At 34.9% G+C, this 27,365-nt stretch overlaps 2 protein-coding genes across 4 annotated transcripts; both read left to right on the forward strand.

Moving 5' to 3' along the window:
* Nucleotides 1-710: 710 nt before the first annotated feature.
* Nucleotides 711-21,167, forward strand: LOC128018920 (DENN domain-containing protein 2C-like). Of its 3 annotated transcripts, XM_052604800.1 has the most exons (20): nucleotides 713-1,129; nucleotides 1,545-1,705; nucleotides 3,788-4,809; nucleotides 6,283-6,407; nucleotides 7,417-7,529; nucleotides 9,200-9,367; nucleotides 12,629-12,701; nucleotides 12,798-12,842; nucleotides 12,941-13,128; nucleotides 13,913-14,022; nucleotides 14,109-14,178; nucleotides 14,371-14,448; nucleotides 14,531-14,671; nucleotides 15,656-15,804; nucleotides 15,898-16,075; nucleotides 17,050-17,091; nucleotides 18,206-18,314; nucleotides 19,563-19,805; nucleotides 19,901-19,987; nucleotides 20,062-21,167. In XM_052604800.1, exons 3-20 carry the CDS (start codon nucleotides 3,953-3,955, stop codon nucleotides 20,091-20,093), a joined length of 2,808 nt encoding a protein of 935 aa, XP_052460760.1. In that variant the 5' UTR covers nucleotides 713-1,129; nucleotides 1,545-1,705; nucleotides 3,788-3,952; the 3' UTR covers nucleotides 20,094-21,167. The 3 variants fall into 3 exon arrangements, with proteins under 3 accessions (XP_052460761.1, XP_052460760.1, XP_052460759.1); XM_052604799.1 differs by lacking the exon at nucleotides 1,545-1,705 and having other exon boundaries at nucleotides 714-1,129; XM_052604801.1 differs by lacking the exons at nucleotides 1,545-1,705; nucleotides 9,200-9,367 and having other exon boundaries at nucleotides 711-1,129.
* Nucleotides 21,168-21,346: 179 nt separating this feature from the next.
* On the forward strand, nucleotides 21,347-24,972 carry LOC128018923 (pre-mRNA-splicing factor SPF27). The gene is made up of 7 exons (XM_052604803.1): nucleotides 21,347-21,514; nucleotides 21,741-21,833; nucleotides 21,917-21,987; nucleotides 23,272-23,433; nucleotides 24,111-24,161; nucleotides 24,350-24,430; nucleotides 24,548-24,972. Exons 1-7 carry the CDS (start codon nucleotides 21,422-21,424, stop codon nucleotides 24,672-24,674), a joined length of 678 nt encoding a protein of 225 aa, XP_052460763.1. The 5' UTR covers nucleotides 21,347-21,421; the 3' UTR covers nucleotides 24,675-24,972.
* Nucleotides 24,973-27,365: the final 2,393 nt, after the last annotated feature.

The following is a 27,365-nucleotide window of genomic DNA, read 5'->3' on the forward strand; positions in this document are numbered from 1 at the left end:
CTTCTGTCGATGGATTCTGGGTTAATAAACATCTTGATTCTTCTTGATCTAAGCTCTGCATTTGACACACACTGCCATGAAATACTTATCTCTCGCCTCAATGATATTTGTATCAGTAAGCTCAATGATAGAAAATATGATATCACCATACAAGGGTATAAATCTGCCACTGCTTCAGTTTCACAGGGTGTTCTTCAAGGTTCAGTTCTTGGTCCACTTCTGTTTATCATATATATATATATATATATATATATATATATATATATATATATATATATATATATATATATATATATATATATATTTATTTATTTATATAGATATAGATATAGATATATAGTTAGATAGATAGATATACATATATATGTATGCATGTATGCATAGGCTATTATTAATCAACAAATGTGCCTACAATACAACGTTTTAAAACGTGTGTGTAAACCGAAATAACACAGACTTATGCACGCACGCACGCACACGAAATACACGCAAAATTACATAATATACTTGTAACCTATTAATATTAAAGAGCACTTTATGGGCTAAACTGCTGTAAAGTAGTTTTAGCATATATTTGCCTCATGTCACTAAAGTGTTAAAACAATAAAGACGATAAAGTAGCATTTCGGTTTCAGTTTGAGTTTCTATCGAATCAGTCCCTTGAAACACATATGGGTCATTTTATGAAGAGATATTTTTAATTTACTGCAGCACCAGGTCTTGAGCTGATTTCATCCTCTCAAGAGGAACTGAAGCTGAAGCTCAGATGGGGAACTGACAGCGCAGAAGGAGGACTAACCGAACACATCCACTCCTCAAGGAACGTCGAGAGCAGTTTCTGACGGGAATATAAACAACAGCAGGAGTTACACTGTTTCCAGATGCAGGGAATTATTTGGTACTTTGTTAGTTAGTTAGTCGCTGTGAAAGTGGATGGATATAAGTCTTTTTTTGACCCCTCGAGGAAGTTTTTAGCCGCCTGGCTAACTAACCAGCCGTGAGATATGAAGACTTCGGGTTCAAAACAGAGTTACAGACTCAGTATTTACTCTAAATGAACTGTTTTAAAAACATATATCTCGGCGAAGTCGAACATATGTATAGTGAAACAGCGAACAAGTTTGCCTAAGTAAGTTGATATTTTTTCATAACAAAAGATCTAAACTGGCTGGATGATAGCGCTCTGGTTCGCTGGTTTTATTAATTTATCTATTTATTTATTAATGTAATGTTATCTAATTGAATATAAATTTGAAATGTTCTTGTTGTTTTATTTTGATTACTTTAATGTAATTTTTTAAAGAATTTATTTCATTTTTATTTAATTATAGACTATTTGATAATTTTCTATATTATTTTTCGTACATGGTTTCAGAGCCTTTCATAATAAATATCCTTTTTTATGTTTTTTTTTATTGTTTATTCAAGTCTCATTATAGACGCCTTTTATTAACATTTAAACTTTGTTAAAGTTTACTCTTAAAGTAATTACACTCCTCACAATTTTTTTTTTTAATAGTTAAGTTATTTATTGACTTTTACAGCTCAATCTGCTTGGCAGTGTTTGACACGAGGTTTCGTCATATAAACATGATCAGGTTTAGCTTTGACAGTGGACTCACTTTCCCACACTCCTGATCTACTCCACCCAGAGGCATGTTCTCTCATGCACAAGTACATGGGGTGGGTGGATCACCTGTCTAAGGTAATATTATGTCTTGATTTTACACCATTTGAGGGCTGGGGAATACTACTGTCTGGTTGATGTGGCCGTTTTAGGGGTGTTTTGTGTATGTCTGCGGTAGCTGATGACTCTTTTGATAACCAAACCCCCAAACACAGAGCTTTGTTGGCATTCCTGGAAGCAGGTGCCTTGGAGAAAAGAGAGAAAGGATTTATACTGCCTCTCAGGTTGTGGGTTAACATCATGAGAACGTTCCCCTCGCATACATTCAGGAAGTTTAAGTCAGGATGACTGGAGTTAGGCGGCTTACTCGCAGACTCTCAGAAGTTGTGATTAACCGCTGGTCTGGCCCGTCCAAACCTACACAGACCATCTGCACCGTTCTGTGCCTGTGGACTCTGCAGTGTTCAATTTCATGCCAGACATCTGAGTCACCAAAAAAACATGCTTGGAAATACTACACCAGATTAAAATTTGTAAAGCCATCGTGATGGACGTTCTGCTGATCCGGTCTTCCTGTGAATCAGGAAACACAGGCCAGGCTTTCCTGCACACACTTTTAGACACAAGTGGGTCAGTAGATGTGATGATCAAGGGGGATGGGATCTGGCTCAAATCACGGAGAGATTCCAGTGCATCTGTTAGATGTAGGTCACCCAGAACAAAGGCATCATTTTTGGGTCCGGCTGATCAAATATGGTCGTATTTGCCGAATTATGTCGTTCAGTCCCAGTGCCAATAAATTCCAGCAGGTCTTCACTCTCAGCGTAATGTGTAACGTGTCCAAAACACTTTGGCCACAGATGAGGGCTTGTAAAAGAGCTGCCAGATCTGTCCCATCTACAGTTGATGCAGGAATGAGTAATTTCAAGTAACCTGTTTTTGTTGTCAACTTGTTGCATAGATACCAGCGTTTATTAACAAGCATGAAATCTTGTAGATTTTCCTCACTGATGTGCTGACCGCTCGTTCTTGTGCCACAATGAAGGCCCTTCTATTATGTGCACATGGATGTGGAAATACTGGAATGCCTGTCCTTTTCGTGCCGCAGCTGAAAGAAGCTTTTGGAGAGGAGTGAAATTGAATTATATTATGCTCAAGTGTGTTAATGCACGGCAGTGCTTGGGGCAGGCCCAGCTGGAAGGGGTGAGAGTGGGGGTGGTGGGTGTTCCTGGGGATGGAGGCCCCCACAATGCTTTGTCTTCTCCCATATTCATGTGGTTGTCCGTCTCCTTTTTGTTAAAATTTTTATTTTTAGTTCACTGCTGACCTTTACGGTGCCAATCTTTGGTTTCCTGACCATCAGCTATTGTGTGTGCAGTTGAACTAGAGTTGGACGATATTGAATTTATATATATAAATACAGGAATTTTCACCAAGAGTATTTTTAAAGGCAATATTTAGGAAAAATATTTACTATAATATATTTACTATAAAGATGTTTTTGAGTGTGAAATCTTGGTGAAAAATGTGGGTGTTCATCATATTTTGGTTTACACTATTTTTTAAACGAACCTCTTTCAGTAACCATTTCAGTAAAAAAAAATCTTTGAAAATGAAGGAATCTTTGAAAGTTTGAAAGTGACTTCATAGGCCACATCCCTACTGTTTTTGAACATTTCTGTATATATAAATTGTTAAAATTGCAATAATGATTATTTTATTGTATTATAATATTAACAACAACAATAAAATCATTATTGCTATTACTGGTATGACAATTCTTTAGCAAATTTGTATTTTATTTAACTTTTAAATTTTTTATATAATAGAATATGATGTGATATTAAATAAAAATAAATAATATTGTAATAGAATAAAATCAAGGATTACAAATAAAAAATACTGTAAAATCACAATACTAATATTTATGTCTTAATTTCTTTGGTAAACAGTAAACCAACTCAGAACAGCTTGAGTAGACACTGAAACACTGTTTCGAAGTACATGATTGTAAATGCTGTGCTTGAAACCAGTAAAGCATATATTTATTTAATTAAATTACAAGAGCGATGCTGATTTAGTTTAGATTTAGTTTTGCTATATATTCTGCCGCACTAAGTTAAACCCGCTTGTTGAGTTGTTGTTTTTTTTTCTTTGCAGACTACAAAGTGAAGGAAGAATGGCAGAGGAACCGAATCCTACAGAGGAAGCGTTCTTTTGTGAACTGTATTAACTTCCCTACACTACGAATTAAGGGTTTCTTCCTTGATAGGTTTGCTGTTGCAATGCGACACACTCCTGCGGTGTGACGGCAGCCTTGTCGTCATGCTGGCCCTTGGAGTGGACCATGTAAAAAGAGGAGGGAATGTCGCCACAGGAGGGAAGACGGTGACGACGTCAGCACGGCCGATCACACGAGAACCTGCCGTCAACATCAAGCAGAAAATCTCCCAGTGGGAGGGACTTAGCCAGCAGGAGGACGTTCGAAGTGGGAATATTAAGCCCCAGCGGGCTCTTGCATCTAGTAGGCTTTCAGAGGGCTTCCTTGGAAATGGACTTGACGGCAATGATGGAGGTCACAACAAAGCAACTGTATCAAAAGCCAAAAGCCTGGGTTTAGATTTCAGGGAAAACCAGATGACTATTAGACCGGTTACAGGAGAAATCCAATCTGATTTCCTAAGAAATGGAACTAATTCGAATAAATTTGTAACATCAACTCCTGTGACTAAGCCTTTAAGCACTGTAACCCAAGGCCAAGTGGCTAAACTGAATGTTAAAAGCAATAATATCAAGACAAACCATTGCACAGATGACAAAAACACATCTCTACCTCAATGTGTAGATGATCCAGAGGCGTCATTGCCTCCAGGGAACTTTTACACTTCCAGGGGTTTCTGGAAACGACTGGAGGCAGATGAACCTTTGTGGGAGAAGGATTCCTCTTTGGTGACGAAGTGTCTTGGTGAAATTGGACCTTCTTCTCCTCCACCTAAACCACAGCGCACATTCCAGTACAAGGGTGCAAGCAGTCCGCCCGTCCAGTGGATCCAATTAGAGAACCAGACTCCATCAGTCAGCAAATCGAATCAAGTCTGGAAGCATGACAACATATTAAAGCCACCCAGCTGTCCACCTCCTCCTTGTCCAGTTAACGGGTTTTCCAGAAACAGAAAGAACAGGTGAATACTTTTCCCACAGTGCAGATCACAGTACACAGTTAATCCCAAATTTACGAAAAGGAAAAGAGGGAGGTTTTAGTACAGTGTCCAGCAGTTTTTTAAACTATAGATCCTGTCAGACGCTGCATTAAATATATTTAGGTAATCACTCATTCACAAATATTGCAATATTTAGAATTTGTCTAGTTATCATAAACAAAGTCTTTCCTTCATTGAGGCTTTTAATGTTGGTATCAGGCATGTACACATCAAAACAATCATTTGGGTTACAAATTGGAGAAGGAAAATACAAATGAAGTACGAGATCAAATACAAAATTGCCATCAGTTATATCTTTAACATCATTTTTAGATTCATATGATGCCATTCCCACCATTATAACTGTACAGTCTTTCAGTTCTGTTTTTAATTTTCTAATTTAAAATAAAATTGACCCAGTGTGTTGTATTTTCATTTTGCTGCATCTCTAGTAATGTCGTGCCATCAAAAGAGTCATTAAATAATTGGGTTAATAAAACGGCAGATTCCAAAACTTCCTCATGTAATTATATTGTACAAAAAAACTGGTTGATAACCCTTTATAAATAGCGTTTTGCTGGCTTTCAAAACCTGTTGAACCTGGTCACAATGAAATATCCTCAAAACAATAGGTGTTGGCTTGAAACGTTCTCTAATCGACATGCCTTACCGTGATTGATAGCTCAAATCATGCGTATTGTTCAGGAGAGGTGTGCTATTACTTTTCAAAGTGGTAAGATTTTCAAAATCCCATAGACACTGAAGGATCCAAGCCAGAGTATCATAGAGGCTTAAACGGACCGTTTATGTCATCGTTTTCTCTCTTTCATGTTTCTGTTTTTCTGCGGAACGCAAAATGAATTACTTAATTGATTTTAAAGAACATTGGACCCCAATGACTTGGCACGGGCAAAAAAAAGTCTTCTTTTGTGTTCTAAAGAAGGAAGTAAGTCATACAAGTTTGCAATGACACGAGGATGAGAAAATGACAACAGATCTTTTTGGGTGAAATTTTATAAACACCAATCACAGTTTCTTAAGAAAATGGACAAATCTACTTGTCGTACTCATTTCTTATGTACGTTTATTTGTTGGACAGCTTTCTGTCAGAGGACAGCGTGGAGAGTTTAGCTGTAGAATCACAGTCCATTGTCCACATTTTGCCTACTTTTGTTTCAACGAAGACTGCTGAGGTCACTCAAGGGCTTTCTGAACACTCTTCTGGTCATGCTGTTGGGTTTCCTCCTTCCTCTAATTGTTTTTCTACCTAATCATTTGAAACCCAGTGTCTGTTCCAGTCATAATGTATCAATTCTATATCATGTCTAATTTAACTGTTTGTTATGAATTCTGGAACATTCCTTTTTGGATTAATGGTCACCCTTTATGAAAGACTCAAAAACTGTTGAATCACAATACTGGGACTGTTCACACTCTTGTTCTCTTTCTTCACAGGAAGTCATTTGAGTTTGAGGATGTGGTACAGCTGACAGCCCAACAGGCCTCTAGAGGGAAGGAGGGCCGCCGTTCGGGTCTTTTCCATGCCTGGTCTGAAGACAGCATCTATGAGGATGTCATCTGTGAGTTATTTCTGAGAATGCCAAGATGCACGTCATTGACCAGATATTACTAAGAAGCACAGCAGAAAATATATCTGCCCTGACTGGAAAAACTCAACTTTTTTCTTGTACACTGCTGATTAAATGTTTGGTTTAAAAAATAAAATAAATAAATAATATATATATATATATATATATATATATATATATATATATATATATATATATATATATATATATATATATATATATATTTATATATATATTTATATATATATTTATATATATGTATATGTATATATATAAATTTAAGAAATTTATATTCTTATTCAGCAAGGGTGCATTAAATTGGTCAAAAGTTATAGTAAAGACTTTTATAATATTACAAAAAGAGCAGCGAATCAGCATATTATAATTCTATTTTATTATTTCATTAGAATTCTATTCACAATAGATTCCTGAAAGATTGTGTGGAACTGAAGACTGGAGTAATGGCTGCATCAGCTTTGCATTACAGGAATAGATTATATTTTAAAATATATTCAAATAGAAAACAGTTATTTGTTCTGTTTTTACTATAGTTTTAATCAAATAATGCAGCCTTGAGCATAAGACACTTCACAAACATTCAAAAATCATACTGACCCCAAATGTTTTAAGAGCAGTATACAGTTTTTAGTTTTGTTGTTTTTAGTGTTGCATTTTTTTACATGCTTTGCTTGCATTAATTAACATGCTTACATAGATGTTTTTGCCCATTTCATCATGTCTTGCTCTGGTTTTGAGATGGTATGCCAATTAGATAGTTTAACTTTTAAAAATGCTTCCCAAGATAGCTGCATTAGACCATCTAGCTGTTTTTGAAAGCAAAAAGGCATCTTATTCGCCAACTAGTTGATTTGAAATCATGTTGTTTTGCACATCAGTATTTGTCTTGAAGCTAGAGTAGAGAACACTGAAATGTTTTTGCATGACTTATTATTATGGTAGCTAATGGTAGATCTTCTCATTTTCAATTAATCATTTGCAGTGGATATATCAAAAGAGAACCCATATGAAGACATCAAACTTTCACCTATGTGTTTACCTATAAGACGGCCACGAAACTACACAGTTGGACAGAGAGAGAGCCCACACATCAAGGTGACTGTCATTGTAAATGCCTATAGATCTATCTTTCTATCAGATCTATCAGATTTCAGTATGTAGCATATGCATTATCGTTCAAAAGTGTGATATTAGTAAGATTCTTTTTCAAATAAGTTTTTTATTTCAGCAAGGGTGCATTCAGTTTATCAGAAGCAGTGTTGGGGTAGTTACTCAAAAATTAATTAATTATTAGTTACTTCTGTAAATTGTAATGAGATTACTAGTTACTGCATTTGAAAATGTAACTTCACTAACTATTACTTTAATTTACTTTTTTAGGGCCCTATATTTTTTTTCTAAATTCCGTTTTTCCGTTTGAATTTTTCTGGATTCCTTTTTTTTCTGTTTATTTTTTTCTCAACTCCTTTTTAATGTTTTTAATTTTTAATTTAATTGTATTAATCAAATACTTGTCTTTAACTGAAACCGGACTTTTATTTTGATGTGTTAACGTAAATACCTTTACAGTTCCGTGTATGTGATGTGACGCTAGTTTTACTCCAATCAAACAGTCAAATGCTCATGAAGTGGACGCAGCATGACTCTCGGTGCAGTTCTGGAGGGGGAAAACATTTCATAAGGCTATTTTAAGAAATAATTGAATAAATTAAGTTGTTTTTATCCATGTAAATATGTCAATGACTTGCTGAAGTCCATGAAAACCAGCTATGTATGTATTAGACCCGGAAATAACATCTCTCTCTCTACTGTATAAAAAGTACATTATATATTATAATGTAAAGTATAATATTATACACTATAATATAATATAGTATTGTATTATCGTTATTATATCCTAGTTGTCTGTCTGGAACGCAGCATTAGGTTAACGTCAATAAACGAGCGTGTACTACAATTACGAGTCATTCTATAAGGTGACATTTCAGTACTTGACAAATGGACAGCGACTCCTCTGAGCACCACTTAAAGCACAGCTACGAGTTTGTTGGGAAACACACGTGAAACAATAACGAACGATCGTAAAATTACTCGTAGAAAACGCTCTTAAGCGCTAAGATCAATCGTTATCGGGAAACCCGGCCCAGAACTTTACACAAAGGCAAACACGGCTTGTGTAACGCTGGAAAGCACGTTCCTATAGTCTAGTAAAGTAGTGTAGTTACCAATATTATTAGGGTAATGTTACTTTACCTCGTTACCCAAAAAAGTAATATAGTTACTGTAATCTGATACTTTGTAACTCGTTACCCCCAACACTGATCAGAAGTGACATAAAAGACATTTATAATGTTACAAGAGATTATCAGCTAAATCTTATCAAATAAGTGCTGTTTTTTTTTACTTTCTAGTAATCAAGAAAATCCTAAAAATGCATCACTGTTTCCACAAACTGTTTTAGATATTGATAATAATAATAATGAAAATAATAAAATAATAATAAAAAAAATGCTGAGTAATTGCTTCTGTAAATTCAGCTTTGCCCTTATAAAAACAAATTCCATTTTAAAATGAGTTCAAATAGAAATCGCTTATTTGAAATTGTAATAAGATTTTACCGGTTTGTTGTATTTTCGATCAAATAAATGCAGCCTAGTTGAACTGTTTATTAATTAGAAAAAGAAACGAACATGACGGCCACTGGCTAATTGTTGAGCTAAACTGTCTGTTTTTCCACTTCTTCTCTTGTCTGTTACTGAATGCAGATCTCACAGAAAACGTTCACGCTGTTACCTAACAGCGACAGGCTGGATAAAATGGGGAGGGACCGCAAAGAATCCATTACGTCACCTACACGTCCCTCCACTACAAACACTCCTAAATCATCAGCAGCCAAACTTGCTACTACGTACAAGACAAACCGACAACCCCCGGTAAACCCACACGCATAAACATGTTCCTCAGGCATCATTGAACATTGCTCAACATTCACCTGTTCCTCTGATTGTATGCATGTGAACTTTAACCACACTTTTACATGACATAATAAATTCTTCAGTTTTTTATAAACAGAAGCTGCTCTCAAATGCTTATAATACAGCCCAAAATCTTGAGAGAAAAACCTACCTTCAGTAGTTGATGATATTTAGTTCAGTACAAACTTTACAATAGCTAAAGTTTTTTCACAAAATAAATTGTATGACTTAGCTTTAATGCACAAAAATAACAAAAAGCAGACAAATGTCAAAAGTTACAGTTTCAACAATCTCAGGAGGAGTGTGAAAATATGTTCAAAAACTCAACTAAATGTAATAGAAATTTACATGAACACATAGTTTATAAATAAATATTTAATTTATTTTAAATCTGTAGGTTTCTGTCACTGTTTGGATGTAGTAAAACACCTGCAGTTGTAGCATAAAACATGAAGGTCATATTTGCATTTTCTTTTGTTACTGGCCATAATTCTAATCTTGAAATCTGGATTAGGCATAAAATAATGTTTTCAGAATCATTCATACATGTGATATTTTTGTTATCTGGTTATCCAGTTGACTGGAAACTGTGCAGTCCTTGTCCTGTTGGACTTAAGCGCAGTCTTCACTCAGATCTTCAGTCCAGACATTTTTAAATGTTCCGAAATCTCGGTTGAAAACAAAAGGCGACAGGTCATTTTCAGTCTATGCTCCAAAACTTTGGAACACACTACCCTTAACTATCAGAGCTTCTCCTACATTAAGCATTTTTAAATTTTAATGTGCTATATAAATAAAATTTTACCTTGACCTTTGACCTACCATAAACATGCTACAAAATAATAAAAATGTAGCATATTTTGTGGGGAAGTTCAATTTTCAGTTCAGTTCAATTCAAATGTATTTGTGTAGCGCGTTTAACAAAACACATTGTTTCAAAGCAGCTTTACAGAAACTGCATGTTTCTATATTACAAAGCAGAAGTGAATGTGTCCAAGTAATGTTCATTTCACAAGTGAACAGTTCAAGATAATAAAATCATACAGCTAGCTAACATGAATTAATTTTAGACAGAAGCTAATTAAAGCAATTATTAATAGTGTGCTCATATTGCTTACAATATAGAGACATTTTGGCACTATTTTTGGAATCAGCACCCTAAAATAAGTAAAAAAAACAGTTCATACATAAACCATTTTTGATACATTGGATACATAAACCAATTCTCTAGCCAGTTTTGTCCCAGTCCTCATGAATAAATTAGCAGTGAATATAAGTAGAAAGAGAAACAGACATGAAAAACATAGTGTGAGTAGAGATGTCAGCTTTGATGCTTGAAGAGGAAGTGGTGAGAAGATAGATGGATGGTGGCAGGAAACGCTCCCTTTTTGAGCACAAGTGGTTGAGGAATATCATGAAGTGCCTGTGCATCATACTTGACACCGCTGACTAATCAGCTATGTTCAGCTTTGTGTCAGTATCATCCATACAGTTATTTTGGAAAAGCTAAAATCAGTAGGTCAGGCAGCGTAGATGAAGTTCATGGAGAAATGCTTTTTAAATGATGAAAGATAGCAGAAAGTGGAGATTAGAACCATCCTGTCTTCAATAGAAATCACTCATTTAAACATCAAACAGCATGTAAGAAATGTACAGTTCTTTTAGGAAGTGCTGACTAACCAGCACAGATGTTGTTTCGTGTGTTTTAAGTGAACCATTAATTAATAATATACTATTATATAGTATTAAAGTAATAACTAATGTTTTGAATTAGCTTTTGTTTTATAGGGTGAGAAGTTTAAGTTTTTCATCTAATATTTCTATACTATTTCAGCTTTAATTCAATTAAAAAAAATGTATATATAGTTTTAACACACTATTTAGATTAGTATAAAACTAAATGCAGTTACAAAATAATGTTTTATATTTCTTCAACTTAAGAACCTACTTGCTAAGTCTGTGTTTTAAATTAATAAAATTAGTGTTGATGATGCTTAATGATATGTAATACTATATGATTTAGAAAGTAAGATGTAAGAAGTTTTGCTGAGGGGCTATTGAGTACATGAGACCAAAACAGGTGGGATACACTGTTTTAGAGTACAAATCCATTAGAAATGTTTAAGAGTAATCTGTCTTATGTTGATTGAGGCATTCTTTTTCATTCATTTATATTTTTTAATCATACCTTACTGATTTTATTGATTTGTAAACCTTTCTCATCCTTTATGGTCCGACAGTTTTTTTAGGCAATTTTCTCGAACCAATTTGAACTCACAAAGAGCATCTCAAGACAGTAAAGATTCATAAACCCACATTCAAGTCTTTTTTTCTGTCTGTGATGAATTAAAGTCATGACTTTTTCATTTCTAAGCTCAAGTTCATGTTTGTATTGTTCAGTGTATTGCATTCTGGATCCTAGCAACCTCATAAAATCACTCTCCCGTGACACTATTTGAAACTCATGTGGAGGTCAAAGCAGTGCATGACGCGTGTTTTGAGCAGTACATAAAAAGGCCTTTACTGTCCACACACATGTTGAGCATTATGTTTTTATCGGGGGAAAGCACCACCACGCTGTTTCCGCTCATCATGGGCAAATGTCCCAACAGTTGCTGTCTCACTGTGTGATGTGGTCTCCATAACTATGAATCATAATTAGCTTGTAACATTTTGCTCTGGCCAGACATACACATGTACAGACATGTCGCTGGTCATTATGACACATCTAGTCTCATGGTTGTAGTTTTGTTTATTGTTTGCATTTGTTTCGTATTTGAAACATGTATTTGTGGGGCTTCCATTGTAATTGCATTTTGTAAAGAATACTGAAATAAAAATGTATCTCGTTTTCCACAAAACTATTAAGAAGAACAACTGGTTTCAACATTATGATGACAAGAAATGCTTCTTGAGCAGCATATTAGAATGATTTCTGAAGGATCGTGTGACACTGGAGACTGGAGTAATGATGATGAAAATCACAGGAATAAATTACATTTTAAAATAGAAAATAGTTATTTTAAATTGTACAAATATTTTACAGTATTACTGCTGTTACTGATAAACATATATACAGCCTTGATGAGCATAAGAGACTTTTCCAAAAACATTTCAAAAAATCTTACGGAGTCCCCCCAACTTTTGAACAGTAGTGTACAAACTGAAGTTGTAATCAGCCTGGAGTATTGCTTTAAGTTTGTTGTGTTACCCATGTAGCTTGTAAACAGAATCCAGGAGATATTTGAAGCCAAAAGAGGAAGGAAACGAGTATGGGTGACAGCTACCAGAGGTGAGAGGATGCACATTTCATATTTAGCTGGTTTACCAAGAGAGAAAGTCTAATCATGCAGTTTTCAAATATGTGTGTTTGTGTGTTTTATGGCAGATGAATTGAGTGGAACAGAGAGTGATCCTGAGGAGAGCTCTAAAGGTCAGTGTCTCCCGTTTATTCAAGTTTAACTTGTATATCAAACCAGTTTAGCGATTTTTATAAACCCATCAATGCTGTTTACATTTTTTTCCTCATAGATCGCTCCCAGCGCACAGTGTACATTCAATCAACTTTAAAGCGACGACCGGGTTACCGCACTTTAGAGAGGGACCTGATCCAACTACAAGAGCAGCAGCTTTTCCAGCAATTTGTAGTTGTGTCACTTAAAAAAGCTTTATCCGGAAACACATACATCCCTGAAATCACACAACAGTTCCCTACTAAGGTAAAGAGACCTATAAACTGTAATGACAAAATCTGGAAATAATATAGGGCAGAGCGTCATTTGAGATTTTAATTGTGGAATGTGTGTTTCACCATTTTCTTTTTTTCAAATATTTTATTTATTTTTTAAATGTCTGTGATATATTATAATTCAAATTATTTTATATAAACATAATAAAACATTCTAATAACAATGTTTACATTTTAATTGTCAATACATTCATTATTCATGTAACACTGAAGAACTTGAATAATGATGCTGAAAATTTAGTTTTGCCATAACGGATAAATTACATTTTAAAATAGAAAATATTTGACATCGCATTTAACTTCTGTAATGTGATGTTTTGGGAAAAATAATGTGGAAAGAATCATTTTCTTTTTAAATTTTTTATGTTAAAATATTATGATATATTAAGATATTTATGTTTATATATAAATTTATATTTATAAATGTATTTTTATGTTTATATATTTTAATTCAGATTATTTTATATAAATATAATACAATTATTTACATTTTAATCTGAAATTAATTATAATTACTTTTAATAATAATATAAAACTATGTATAATATGTATTTATATGCTGTAAGAGTTATTTTATATAAATGTAATATAACAATATATTATAATTATTTTTTTATTAATTTGAATACATTATAATTAATTAATATTACTTTTATATTATTATATTTAAATAATAAGTCAATATAGAAAAATGTCATCATTATATATTTGATTTGTATAAAATAAAATTTTTCTGTCTTTTATTTTGCATTTAGTTTGATAAGTCTTCACGTCTGACTCGTGAGGCTGAAGACAGATTAAAGGCGATTCCCAACTTTTGTTTTCCTGACTGTCATGACTGGCGTCCCTCTTCGGACCACACCAGGTAACATGCAAATAATAAACTATTTATGTTACTTGGCTAAATAACTAATTCACACTCCTAATATAATCTTTGATTATCGCCCGTAGTGAAACATTTTCTTTTGTCCTAACGGGGGAGGATGGGAGTCGCTTATTTGGATACTGCCGCAAAATCCTGGTGAGATTGTAAATATGGGGGTCATATTAACCAATAAAAATAATACTTGGACTAAAAGTCTCCTTTTATTCATCATGTCATTCAAAACCTTACATTATGAAAGTTTGAAAAATATCAGATTGAATAAATAATATGAGTGTATTGTTAGTGGTAAATCTGCACTAACCTTGACCTTTGACCTTTATCTTGCAGCCCAGTGGGAAGGGGAAGAGACTGCCTGAAGTTCACTGCATCATCAGCAGACTGGGCTGCTTCAATCTCTTCTCAAAGGTTAGGGACACTTCCTGTTTAATCAGCACTAAACCAGTTGGACCGATGCTGAGCTGTAACTGTCTGAAATGTTTGGGGGTAGATCTTGGAGGAGGTGGAGAGGAGGAGAGCGATTTCCCCGGCCTTGGTTCATCCTTTCATGCACAGTGTCATGGAGGCTCCCTTCCCTGCTCCTGGACGCACCATCACCGTCAAGAGCTTCCTGCCGGGCTCTGGCAATGAGGCAAGAAGATATTGTTTAAAGGAAAAATAGCGTTTAGTACTACATGTGATTTATTCTCAGAAAATGATTTTTATTTTATTTTTTATAAAGTTTTGAATTTAGTTTGCCCCTTAATAAGTATTCATTTAAATCTTGACATTATTACTAGTCATACATGACAACTTGACCTTTGTAGTTTTATTTTTCAACATTTATTTTATTTTTATTTTATTATTTATAGCCATTTTATTTCCATGTGTGGTTGTACCACCAGTGAAAATTTTACATATTTTATTAAGAATGTAATTTTTTTTTTAACTTTTTTTGTTTTTTTTTAAGATTGTGGAAATATAATCTCGAAACACATACCTCTGAACAGATGAAAATCCATAAAAACAAATAATTTTTTCAAAGAAAATGTTTCAAATGAACATTAAGCAATTTAACAACTAATGATGTTAAAATAAATTTAAATTGTATATGAAAAAAATCTATAAGATGGGTATATCATATGCACATTTGAACAGCCTTTTTACTATAAACTTTAGCCTTGGAAGTACTTTTCTACAATTTTCTGGATTTTCAAAATTATTTTTAATGTGATAACACCTATGACAAAAAAATCAAGAGATTAGCATTCTTCTTGAATTATTTATATTATTAATTAATTTTTTTCAATTGTTGTATCTTTTACTTGAACTTGGCCCTATTGATAAAAATGTAAATAATTTTAATAAAATGTAATCATTAATAATTACATTGTTTAATTAAATAATTATTTATTAATTACATTTTATTACGTTTTTATACATTTTAAGAAAATGTGTTAAAATTATACTTTACACATAAGTAAAACTGTAAATAAATAAATAAATAAAAACTGTAAAAAAAAAATATACACTCAAACCATTTCAAATATTTTTAGATTGTTTTCATACAGATTTGTCAAAGCACAGGTTTGTCACTGTCTTTGGAGGATCATCCGTGTGTCTCTGTTGTGTGTAGGTTCTGACTCTGTGCAGGCCGGTGGACTCTCGTTTGGAGCACGTGGACTTTGAGAGTTTGATGCACTGTCTCAGTGTGCCCAGACTGCTGCAGGTCTTTGCTTCTCTGCTGCTGGAGAGGAGGGTGATCTTCATCGCAGACAAACTCAGGTACAGACCACCACCCATGCTGATAACCAAATACAGCAATCTGAATGCCAACTAGAATTAAACTCAAACCTAACTCTGTTTGTCTCTGGCCAGTGTCTTATCCCGCTGTGCCCATTCTGCCTTGGCTCTGTTGTATCCCTTCACATGGCAGCACACATTCGTGCCGGTGCTTCCTGCCAACATGCTGGACATATGCTGCTCTCCCACTCCCTTTGTGCTGGGGGCGCTGTCTCCGTCCCTGCCTGAGGTGCGGGATATGCCCATTGAGGAGGTCAGTCACTTTCAAGGAGCCTATTTAAGTCCACTTATATTTCTAATTAAGGATTTATTTATACCAGTATTGATAGTAATTAAGTTTTTAGTAATAATTTCAACAATTTCAGTTTTTTGACCTATTGACCTTAGTCAGGGTTGCGCATTATTAATTTCTAACAGGAATGAAAATGAAGTTGTGAGAGAGTATTGATGTATGATTTATTGGTGGTCATGTGTGAATGTGTCTAGTAATTTGTCTGGGTTAATTTCAGAACGATACATTTAAACTTTAAACTTTCAAAATTACTTAAAACTCATCTGGCTTGTAGAAAGAGACGTTTTTTTGGACGCTGACAAGATGCTTCTAAACAACAGAGGAGAGCTCTGAAATCTGATTGACTACGGCCAGAGTTTAATTTAATAACCACCATGCCTTGAATTGTTTAACAGCTTGAATTTGGATCCAAGTTAAGTCTATCAAAAAGAAGTACCATATTTTTCGGACTATAAGTCGCACCTGACTATAAGTCACAGGACCAGCTAAACTATGAAAAAAAGTGCGACTTATAGTCCGGAAAATACGGTACTTGTTTTGCAAGTGCAAAAAAAATAGAAAAAATAAAGTTATTTTACTTACGTATGTATGCCATGAAGAAACCTTAACATCCAAGGATCCTTGCTATTGGACAAAAGATTATTTTAGTGGAAATGTTAAAATGTTCTTTACTCAAATGATATAATGGTTATTTTAACAAAGGCATCCTTTTGGAGCCTTTATTTCAAAATGTAGGAGGTGCTATAAATAAAAATCTTAATTGAAAACAAGATTGCATTCATCTTGTTTAAATAACCTGATAAACACTGTAAAATGAACTTTGCATTCTGAGGTTCCTGTCAGGTCAAAAAAAAAAAATCTAGGTATGTGACTTTCTATTTTGAAAGAGAATGAAAGACCCATGCATTTTTATCTTTTTTGTGTTATTCTTCCAGGTTCTTATTGTGGATTTGTGTGCAGACAAGTTTGTTGTTCAGGTGTGTATGCACGTTTAATTTTCTTAATACAAGGGTGTGTCCTTTTGAAAGTGTCAGAAGTGCGTGTTTGTGAGGGTGTAGTCTGAAACTCAAGTCTCAGCCTGAGCAGCTCTTATGTATTATCAGTCTGACAGGTTTAAGAAGTTTTGGCCTTATTTATATTGTCATCCAATTCCATTTTTTCCCCATTATACACTACCCTTATATTATGTTTGTGTCAATAATAACCCCAGTTAGTTGAAAAGAAGTCTCTTATGCTCACCAAGGCTGCATTTATTTGATCATAAATGCAATAATAATTTGAAATAATATTTAAATTGACTGTGATCACAAAGCAGCCGTTACTGTCTTTGGTGTCACATGATCCTTCAGAAATCATTTTAATATGCTGCATTTCTACTCAAGAAACATTTCTTATTATTGTCAATGTTGAAAACCGTTTTTGCTTCATATTTTTGTGGAAAACATTTTTTCAGGATGCTTTGATGAATGGAAAGTTAAAAACAGAATTTATTTGAAATAGATCTTTTTTGTAACATTAGAAATGTCTTGCCTGTCACTTTTGATAAATTTTGATTAGGGCTGTCAAATTAATATATTGCATCCAAAATAAAAGTTTTCAGATACACAATACATATGTGTGTACTGTGCATATTTATATTTATATAAAAACATATATACACACACACAAACACACACACACACACATACATACATATTCTTAAATATATACATGTATATGTGTGCATTTATATACATATAAATATGCACATTACACACAAATATTATGCAACCACAAACTTTTTTTTTGGATGCAATTAATCTCAATTTATCAATTTGACAGCCCTAATTTTGATGCATCCTTGTAGAATACATATGCATTTCTCACAAATGAACAAAATAATAATAATAATACAAAGTAAAATAAATGACTGGCTCCAAACCTTTGTACATTAGTCTACATCAGACCACTAATTGCTGAAGATCTAATTGCTGAAAAATCATTTTGTGAAATGTAATCATGGGTCTGTTTATCTTGTCTTTGAATCAAAATGATTTGTTTCTTTCATAAATTTGGCCTATATTCATCGTTCTCTTCTCTCTGTTGCCCTAGCTTGGAGATGAGGACTGTATCTTACCTAGAAAGCTGCAGGCAGCGCTTCAGGAGATACTGGACAACAGGGAGGAGATCCTAGAACAAAACACAACAGACGGGGAAGGAGGTTAGACTCCACAGCATTTTACTCAGTTCGATTTTAAACCGGTTTCATTCATGTGACTGAAGCTTTGGTCCATTGTCCTATTGTGTCAAAATAAGATGTTCACCTTTTGAAGTCCCACTGTCTTTTTATTCATGATGTGATGAGTAACCAACCATTAAACAAGGCCAGTAATGTCAGGAACGTGCTGGCAAGTATGATTTCAGGTGTCAGCAAATAGTCATTATGCTTGTTATACTAAACATTAAAGGACTAGTGGCTTAAAAAGCACAGTTTTCTTTCCTATGTTGACATTTCCTGCTAAAACAGGAAGTTTAAGGTCTGTTTTTTATCAAATAGCAAATACTTATAGACATTATCTAGAGAGCATATGATTGGACAAACATTTGAATCTAAAATGCATACTTAATTTTGGTTTGATTTGCTAGAAGAGAACAAAAAAAAAAGTTAAAGGAATAGTTCTCCCAGAAATGAAGGTTTGCTGAAAGTTTACTCTCTCTAAGGCCGTCCAAGATATGTTTGTTTCTTCATTGGTGCAGATTTGAAGAAATTCAGCATTTCATCACTCGATTGCCAATGAATTGAAGTGAATGGGTGCCATCAGAATGAGAATCCATACAGCTGATGAAAAATCACAATAATCCACACGACTCCAGTTCAACGGTTAAAACCTTGTGAAGTGAAAAACTGCATTTTTAAAATAAAAACTTTTTTTTTATCAATCTCTTTTAGCCAAAATACCAGTCCATAATGCATAATAATGTTTTCTCCAGTGAAAAGGATCATCCCCTTTTATCCTCTTGTATTAAAATCCACCATCATGTTTAGAACTGTTTTGGACTATTTTTGCTTCATCCATTTTTCTCCCCTGATTCAGATGAGACCATTTTTAAATGTAGAAAGCAATATTATGGATAGAGGACTCTTATTTTAGCATGAAAAAAGGGTATGATGTTAAAAACATCTTATTGATGGATTTGTTTCTTAGACAGGATTACACTTCACAAGACATTGATTGATGAAACGGAGTGGTGTGGATTTTTGTGATGTTTTTATCAGCTGTTTGGACTCTCTTTCTGATGGCACCCATTCACTTTAGAGGATCAAGTGATGGAATGCTAAATTTCTCAAAATGTGTTCCGATGAAGAAAAAACTTTCCTACATATTGTCTGTTTTGTTTTGTTTGTTGTTGTTTTTGTACTATGCATGCAGTATCGATATGTCACATTGTGGTTTTATTATTCTTACAGATCAATCAGACCTGAGCACTTTGGTGTCAGAGGCGTTTGTGTGGTTCTTGGTTGAGCTCGTCGGGCATTATTCTCTCTACATGAGCGACACGGGACCCAGTGGCACCCGAGAGCTGCAGAGAGATGCTTTCAGGAAATCTCATCCTTCCCGAGGAGTGCGACAGTTTCTCCAGCTCTTCATGGACACACAGATGTTTGCTGGTTTCATTCATGACCGAGAGCTCAGAAAAGGGGGTGTTAAAGGTGAGAGAAGAAATCGTGTTGGGAAAAAAGTTTTTATTTTTAGGGCGAACTGTTCCTTTTAAGTAATGAGAGAATGTTTTGTCCTTGTTAAACAGGGCTGTTTGAAATGAGAGCAGCAGAATATTTGGATTCGTATCCTGAACCTGAACCTAGTGGAGTCAACAAATTTCTCAAGGGGCTTGGTAAATCTTTTGCCTCTTTTCCATTTGTCTAGCTATTTTTCCAGTGTTTTACTAACAAATATGTTTGTTTGCAGGAAATAAAATGAAATTCTTGCAGAAGAAATAGAGAACCGTGTCAGACCCCAAGTACGAGCGGCTTTTTTTCAAAAGCGTGTGATGACTCAACCAGCATGTCAGTTCCTCTCCCTTAGCCAACACACAAGGGTGGAGATGAGGTCAAGGCTGGAATCAGCTTGTTCTGCCCTGAAAATCCCCTGCTTGGATTTGCCATTCCATCACAAAATAGGAAAAGACTGGAAATTATAGTTAGTAAGCACAAGGAACAAAGACGACTGAATTACAACAGAGAGAAAAGGGAGGAGTCTGTGTTGTGTTATTGTAATTTTGATGGCCTAAATAAGGAAAGAAATTACTTTGAATGCATAATAACAAGAGTTGGGTTAATGGCCTTGTCAGAGGTCTGAGATGTTTTATTGTCTTTATAAAGTAATTTTTATTTAAGTATACAATAAGGAAAACTTACGTTTTAACCGAAAACTTTTTACAACTGAAGAAAATATGATGAAGGATGACTTCTATTCCCCTTCAGGAATTAAATTATGATTCTTTATATGACATAAATTGCATTTCCAGGTTATTATTATTATTATTTTTTGCTACATTTTCTTTATTGTGAAATATAAATGCAAATGTTTATTTTTCAGAGGCTTTTACTGTACAGTTTTGTTTCTGGTGCAATGTTGGAAAGGAAGTGTGAAACCGTGTGATCTTGATGTGGAAATTGAACAGTTTGAAGAATGTCAAGCGAATGGGAATGTATAGGGTGCACGGGTTTAAAATATATGGGAACTAATAATGAAAGTATACAGGGAGTATACAGTGTTATTAAAAATGTACACTTACAGCAGTAATGTGAATTTGTGGCTACTTGAAAGAAGCTAATTGGCTATATCATAGTTTTGACTAAATTTTGGATATAAGTGCATTTGTGTTATTTAAATATTCCTTAACATGTAAGAAGTAATAACTAGTGTATAAGTAGTGATCCACTGAATTCAAACTTTCGAATGGAAACGTTACTTTAGAGACAGAGGCATTGTTGATAGGTCTGTGTAACAAAACCAGTCCAATCAAATATAGGGCAAAACAAGCCCATTGGACCCCATCCAAATACCCCACTCCCACATGTTTTACAGTCACTGCTACGTGTTACACACAATTTAATTTGAAAATCACTAGTAGCTACTCGTAAGCCTTCCCTCACAAAACTCATGATCTAGCTGAGTTTTATTATTATTTGAATATATATATATATATATATATATATTAAATGTGCGTTAAATTCTCTTCCGATACACAAGAGGGCGCTGGTGTTAGTTTGTCATTCAATCCCATCGTAACAGAAGCAGAGCGGGAAGCGTGCTTTTGTAAACGATGGCAGGACCGGCTTCAGTCGCTGGTGATGTTTTTGTTGATGCTCTGCCTTATTTCGACCAGGGTTATGATGCTCCAGGGGTCAGAGAAGCCGTAAGTATACGGAATATTCCTTTTTGTACGTCCTGTTTCCTTAAAACGACGATAAACAATAAATATAAGACCTGCAGGCTCTGTCTATGCAGACTTCTAACGTCTACTTCTGGTTCTTAAAGAGACCGTTCAGTTGTTTGTTCATCGTATGTTTATGTTTTAAGTATGCTATAGTGTTACAGTTTTTCTGTAGTTATACAGTTGTATTGGTTTGAATAATTATCAGGCAGCTGCTTTGGTGGAAGAAGAGACGAGGCGATACAGACCAACCAAGAACTATTTGAGCTACCTGCCCACACCAGATTTCTCTACTTTTGAGGTACAAGAAAAAGATCCTTTCTGCTTCTATTTTACTATAATCTGGTTCACACTATATTCTTAGTGTTATGTTGTTCTAATTAGACAGAGATCATGAGGAATGAGTTTGAGAGACTGGCTGCTCGTCAACCCATGGAGCTGCTCAGTATGAAGAGGTAAGATCTACAATAGAAAATACACACACACACACACACACACACACACACACATATATATATATATATATATATATATATATATGTGTGTGTGTGTGTGTGTATGTATATATGTATGTATGTATATATATATATATATATATATATATATATATATGTATGTGTGTGTTTGTGTGTATGTGTGTATATGTATACATAGGAAGTAGAAAATTAAATTCCAGTAAATCTAAAGACATCTTTCAAAGGCTGAAAAAGCTGCAGTAATATAAATAGTTCTAACAGGTATGTAATTAAAATATTATTTGCTTTCACAAAAAAACTAAATTATTTACCAACACATCAACTTAATTTTAAAATACCATGTTATTAGCCAATTTCCCGTTAAAGTATTACACTAGCATTATTAAATCCAGCTTATTTTGCAATGCTGTAAAGCTGTTTTCTGTGAATATGCAAGACTTCTGCTGAATGTCAGAATGTCAAAATGCAGTAAATGGTAAAACTATTTGCACTACAAACTAGTGTTTGATTACAATAATAAATTAAAATATTATGATGATTAATACCAGTTTTCAGAGTTAAGCAGCATAGCTGACAATTTTGTACAGCTAAAATAATTGGAAGCAGAGAGTTTATATAGGTAAAATAACTAGAAGCTTAATACATTCAAGTTGTTCTGTACATGTCAAAAATAAGTTGGATAGAGGTCTCCACCAATCAGATGCCACTGTTAATAATAAAAATGCATTTGTATATATCAAAAGCATTTAAGTAGAAAAAGTTGTTTTCTACTTGAAATCATTTACTCTATGCTAGTAGTTTTAGATTGCACCATTGTTTCATTGTCCAGCCCATTTCCAGTGCTTTGCTTGTAGTTTGTTCCTTCATACAAAAATGTAAGATCTGGTTAGTTTGGTACAGTTCCTCTTTATTGAAGCTGATCTATTGCACACATTTAAATAATTGAACTAGCTTCATTGTTGATACCTTACAGGCATTGTACAGATAGTGTCATTTACATTTACACATTAATTTATCCAAAGCAACTTGCTTTGCATTCAAGGTGCACATTTTTATCAGTTCTTGCTTTCCCTGTGAAGAGAACATGAACTTAGCTTTGCTAGTGATCATAAAAGTGCCATGCCCTTCTGTTTGAGCTACAAGGAAGGCCTACATTAGTTGATTTAAGTTAGTTTCGAGTTTACATGTGATAATGAGCACATCCAGCTATACCTAAAATAGTGTTGTTTACGGTTATATCTCACCTAATTGTGCTTTTCTTAGATATGAGCTTCCTGCTCCATCGTCTGGGCAGAAGAATGATATCACAGCATGGCAGGACTGTGTCAATAACTCTATGGCCCAGCTGGAGCACCAGGCAGTGCGCATTGAGAACCTTGAGCTCATGGCCCAGTATGGAACTAATGCTTGGAAGGTGTCTAATGAGTAAGTGAACAGACTGTTCAAGATTTGAATCTTTCGCAGGAAACTTTGACTCCCTGTGTTGATTTAAAGGAATAGTTGATCCAGAAATGAAAATGCACTCACCCTCAGGCCATCCAAGATGTAGATGAGTTTGTTTCTTCATCAGAACAATTTTGAAGAAATTGAGCATTATATTGCCTGCTCACCAGTGGATCCTCTGCAGTGAATGGGTGCCGTTACAATGAGAGTCCAAACAGCTGATAAAAACATCACAATGATCCACAAGTAATCCATATGACTCCCATCCATCCGTTAACATCCATTAACGTCATCCATCATTAAGGCGTTTTAACATTAAACCATTGACTTTGGCCAAAATAGAGTCCATTCTATTGGTTAGCAAGTGTTGTAATGCTAAATGTGTCCAAATCTGTTCACACTGAGAAACAAGCTCACTGCATCTTGGTTAACTGGGTGTGACTTGAACTATTCCTTTAATATGGGACCTTCATCTGTAGGTTATTTTTGAAGGGGTTAATGTCAGAATACAGTGAACACTATTTGCGGGCTCATGACTTTGGATTAAAAAGCTATTTAATTCATAACTGACACAATAGAAATATAAAATGAAAACAGTTCTGAGATTTATTTGTGGATTTTATGTTGGTCATAACTGGTTGTTGTGTCTGTGATTACAGTAACTTGGCCTTAATGATTGAAAATGCCCAAAAGGAACTGCAGAAGGTTAGGTAAGTAACATGTAGGTCAATGCAATTTACTTTACATATGGATGTTGTATATTGTGGTTGTGCAAAAACGATTTAATTGGCTTTTGAAATTAATTTTAAAATGCAGTTATCTATTAACAGGGTAATATCTGTTTATAGGGTTATCTATTAACAGAATTCCCCTAACATGTTTCTGTTGTGGTTTTAAGAAAGCAGATACAGGACCTGAACTGGCAGCGCAAAAACGATCAGATGGCTGGAGGAGCCAAACTACGAGAACTTGAGTCAAAGTCAGTACTTCATTCTGTTTCTATATGGAACAGATTTTCAGAATTTGTCTTAAACAAGGTTGAATTGAATTAATTTACTCCGCTCTGATGGAATTGTTTCTGCTTATGTTTCCACAGCTGGGTGTCTCTTGTTAGTAAGAACTATGAGATTGAGCGTGCCATCATTCAGCTGGAGAATGAAGTGGCACAGACGAAACAGCAACAGGGTGATGAGAACAAAGAGAATATTAGACAGGACTTTTAAATAATGAAAACAGTGGTTTTTAAATGTTTGTTTTGTTCTTTTTTTCATGAAGAACTGAGAAAATTGTCTTCATAAAGCACAAATGAGCAATATAGTGTTGAAGTGCTAATAGAGGGTCTGCCAGTTTATAGTTCATGATTTTGCACCAAAATTAAACAAGATGTCTATTTCTACTTTGAAAATCAGTAACCCACATTCGTTTACTGTGTACAGAAAGTAGATAATGTGGGTGTGTTGTCATTGATAATTTTGTGGGGGTTTTTTTTACAAAATATACAATAAAATGGTGAAATAATGACTTGCAGTGTTTGGTTTCTCCGTTAACAAAAACCCAGTGTTGGACGAAGTACACAAATCAAGTACTTGAGTAAAAGTACAGATACGAATAATAAAATATTACTCCAGTAAAAGTAAAAGTACTCCTTTTTCAATTTTACTCAAGTGAAAGTACAAAAGTACTCAATTTTGTATGTACTTAAGTAAAAAAGTACTGAAAGACAGATGTTTGCAATTTTATATAGGCGAATTTAATTTTATATTAGCACATTTATTTTTATTTTTTTATAATCCTACTGCTCAAAATACCTGGGATTTTTTCCAAAATAACCACTATATGGAGTCAAGATATATTTTTGTTGTTGATATGGACTACGCTTACGAGAGTAATGTTCACTGTGAAGCTTACACTGTGATGTACCTGAGAGAAAACAGAGATGATAATCTGATCTTCACCAGTAAGAAAAAAGTATTTTAAAGTTTGTGGTTTTACAGAACACCACAGTTATATATGACAAGATAATAAGGCCTGAAGTTAGGAAGAACAACTTAAGGAAAATATAATTATATTTTCTTAATGATTTTTTTCCTTCTCAAACCTTGTCTGTGGTGTAAAAACACCCCTGGCCAAACGGGGTGCATCTCTTCCCTTCTTTGATAATTACTGTAGTTACCATGTTCTGAACATCAGATCCTTTCTTTTCTCCCCAGATGTAATATATATATATATATATATATATATATATATATCTATATCTATCTATCTATCTATATATAAATATAGGTGGTTTAATAAAAATATTTGGACATTATTTATAAAAATTACCTCAAGTTAGCACCAGCAAGCCTGCTAGACATTTAGCATCAGCTACAATATTTACTTATTTTCAGTACCGTTCTGAATAAACATTCATGTCTGTCTAACGTTACTCGTCTAAAAAAAAAGCCTCAAGTTCAAATATTCATTTATCACCAATTAACTGTTTGACAAACACTTCCTGCTTCGAGATCTGAATTAAAAAAAAATCTCAAACATGCTCCGAAGTCCCAATCTGAATCAACCGAGTCGCCAACAGGCTCCGAAGTCCCGATCTGAATCAACCGAGTCGCGAACATGCTCCGAAGTGCCGATCTGAATCAAAGGAGTCGCGAACATGCTCCGAAGTGCCGATCGGTATCAACCGAGTCGCGAACATGCTCCGAAGTGCCGATCTGAATCAACGGAGTCGCGAACATGCTCCGAAGTGCCGATCGGTATCAACCGAGTCGCGAACATGCTCCGAAGTCCCAATCTGAATCAACCGAGTCGCCAACAGGCTCCGAAGTCCCGATCTGAATCAACGGAGTCGCGAACATGCTCCGAAGTGCCGATCTGAATCAACGGAGTCGCGAACATGCTCCGAAGTGCCGATCTGAATCAACCGAGTCGCGAACAGGCTCCGAAGTGCCGATCTGAATCAACGGAGTCGCGAACATGCTCCGAAGTGCCGATCGGTATCAACCGAGTCGCGAACATGCTCCGAAGTGCCGATCTGAATCAACCGAGTCGCGAACAGGCTCCGAAGTCCTGATCTGAATCAACCGAGTCGCGAACAGGCTCCGAAGTGCCGATCGGTATCGACCGAGTCGCGAACATGCTCCGAAGTGCCCATCTGAATCAACCGAGTCGGGAACATGCTCCGAAGTGCCGATCTGAATCAACCGAGTCGCGAACAGGCTCCGAAGTCCCGATCTGAATCAACCGAGTCGCGAACAGGCTCCGAAGTGCCGATCTGAATGAACCGAGTCGCGAACATGCTCCGAAGTGCCGATCTGAATCAACGGAGTCGCGAAAATGCTCCGAAGTCCAGAAGTCCCGATCTGAATCAACCGAGTCGCTAACAGGCTGTGAAGTCCCGATCTGAATCAACCGAGTCGCGAACAGGCTCCGAAGTCCCGATCTGAATCAACAGAGTCGCGAACAGGCTCCGAATTGCCGATCTGAAAACTTCGACCAAAGAATGTAAAAAATAATTATATTTCTCTAATAACTCTAACTCTACAACTCTATGAAAGACTCAGATCACGTATCTAAAAATAAATCGCTATAGTAAAAGAGAGAGGAGTGAAGTTTCCTACCGCTCTGCTGTGTTTGGTCCTCAAGCGCGTCTGACGCTCCGCCGGCGCGTCTCCGCCCCTCACACGCGCTTTTACAGCGCTAAATTAATCATATTTGCTAATTATTATACATTTACTTCATTGTCAGCTTCAGGTACTTCATTTATTATTGTTCAATGAACTGTTTGAAACAAAAAAAGGTTGTATTTCAGTAATGATTCTAAATTATCAAAATAAAATATATAAAATAAATAATAAAAAATATGATTTTCAGTTACAATAATTAATCCTAAATTCCGACATTAATAACTTACTTTT

Source organism: Carassius gibelio, chromosome A8, assembly GCF_023724105.1.
Source record: "Carassius gibelio isolate Cgi1373 ecotype wild population from Czech Republic chromosome A8, carGib1.2-hapl.c, whole genome shotgun sequence".
NCBI classification, from domain to species: domain Eukaryota; kingdom Metazoa; phylum Chordata; class Actinopteri; order Cypriniformes; family Cyprinidae; genus Carassius; species Carassius gibelio.

Bases quoted from the DNA above. Each gene is read 5' to 3' on its own strand.
- LOC128018920 (XM_052604800.1), top strand. From the start codon at position 3,953: ATGCTGGCCCTTGGAGTGGACCATGTAAAAAGAGGAGGGAATGTCGCC. The intron at 6,408-7,416 runs GTGAGTTATTTC...AATCATTTGCAG, and splicing joins CATCTATGAGGATGTCATCT to TGGATATATCAAAAGAGAAC. The intron at 7,530-9,199 runs GTGACTGTCATT...TACTGAATGCAG, and splicing joins GAGAGAGCCCACACATCAAG to ATCTCACAGAAAACGTTCAC.
- LOC128018923 (XM_052604803.1), top strand. From the start codon at position 21,422: ATGGCAGGACCGGCTTCAGTCGCTGGTGATGTTTTTGTTGATGCTCTG. The intron at 23,434-24,110 runs GTAAGTGAACAG...CTGTGATTACAG, and splicing joins GCTTGGAAGGTGTCTAATGA to TAACTTGGCCTTAATGATTG. The intron at 24,431-24,547 runs GTCAGTACTTCA...ATGTTTCCACAG, and splicing joins CTACGAGAACTTGAGTCAAA to CTGGGTGTCTCTTGTTAGTA.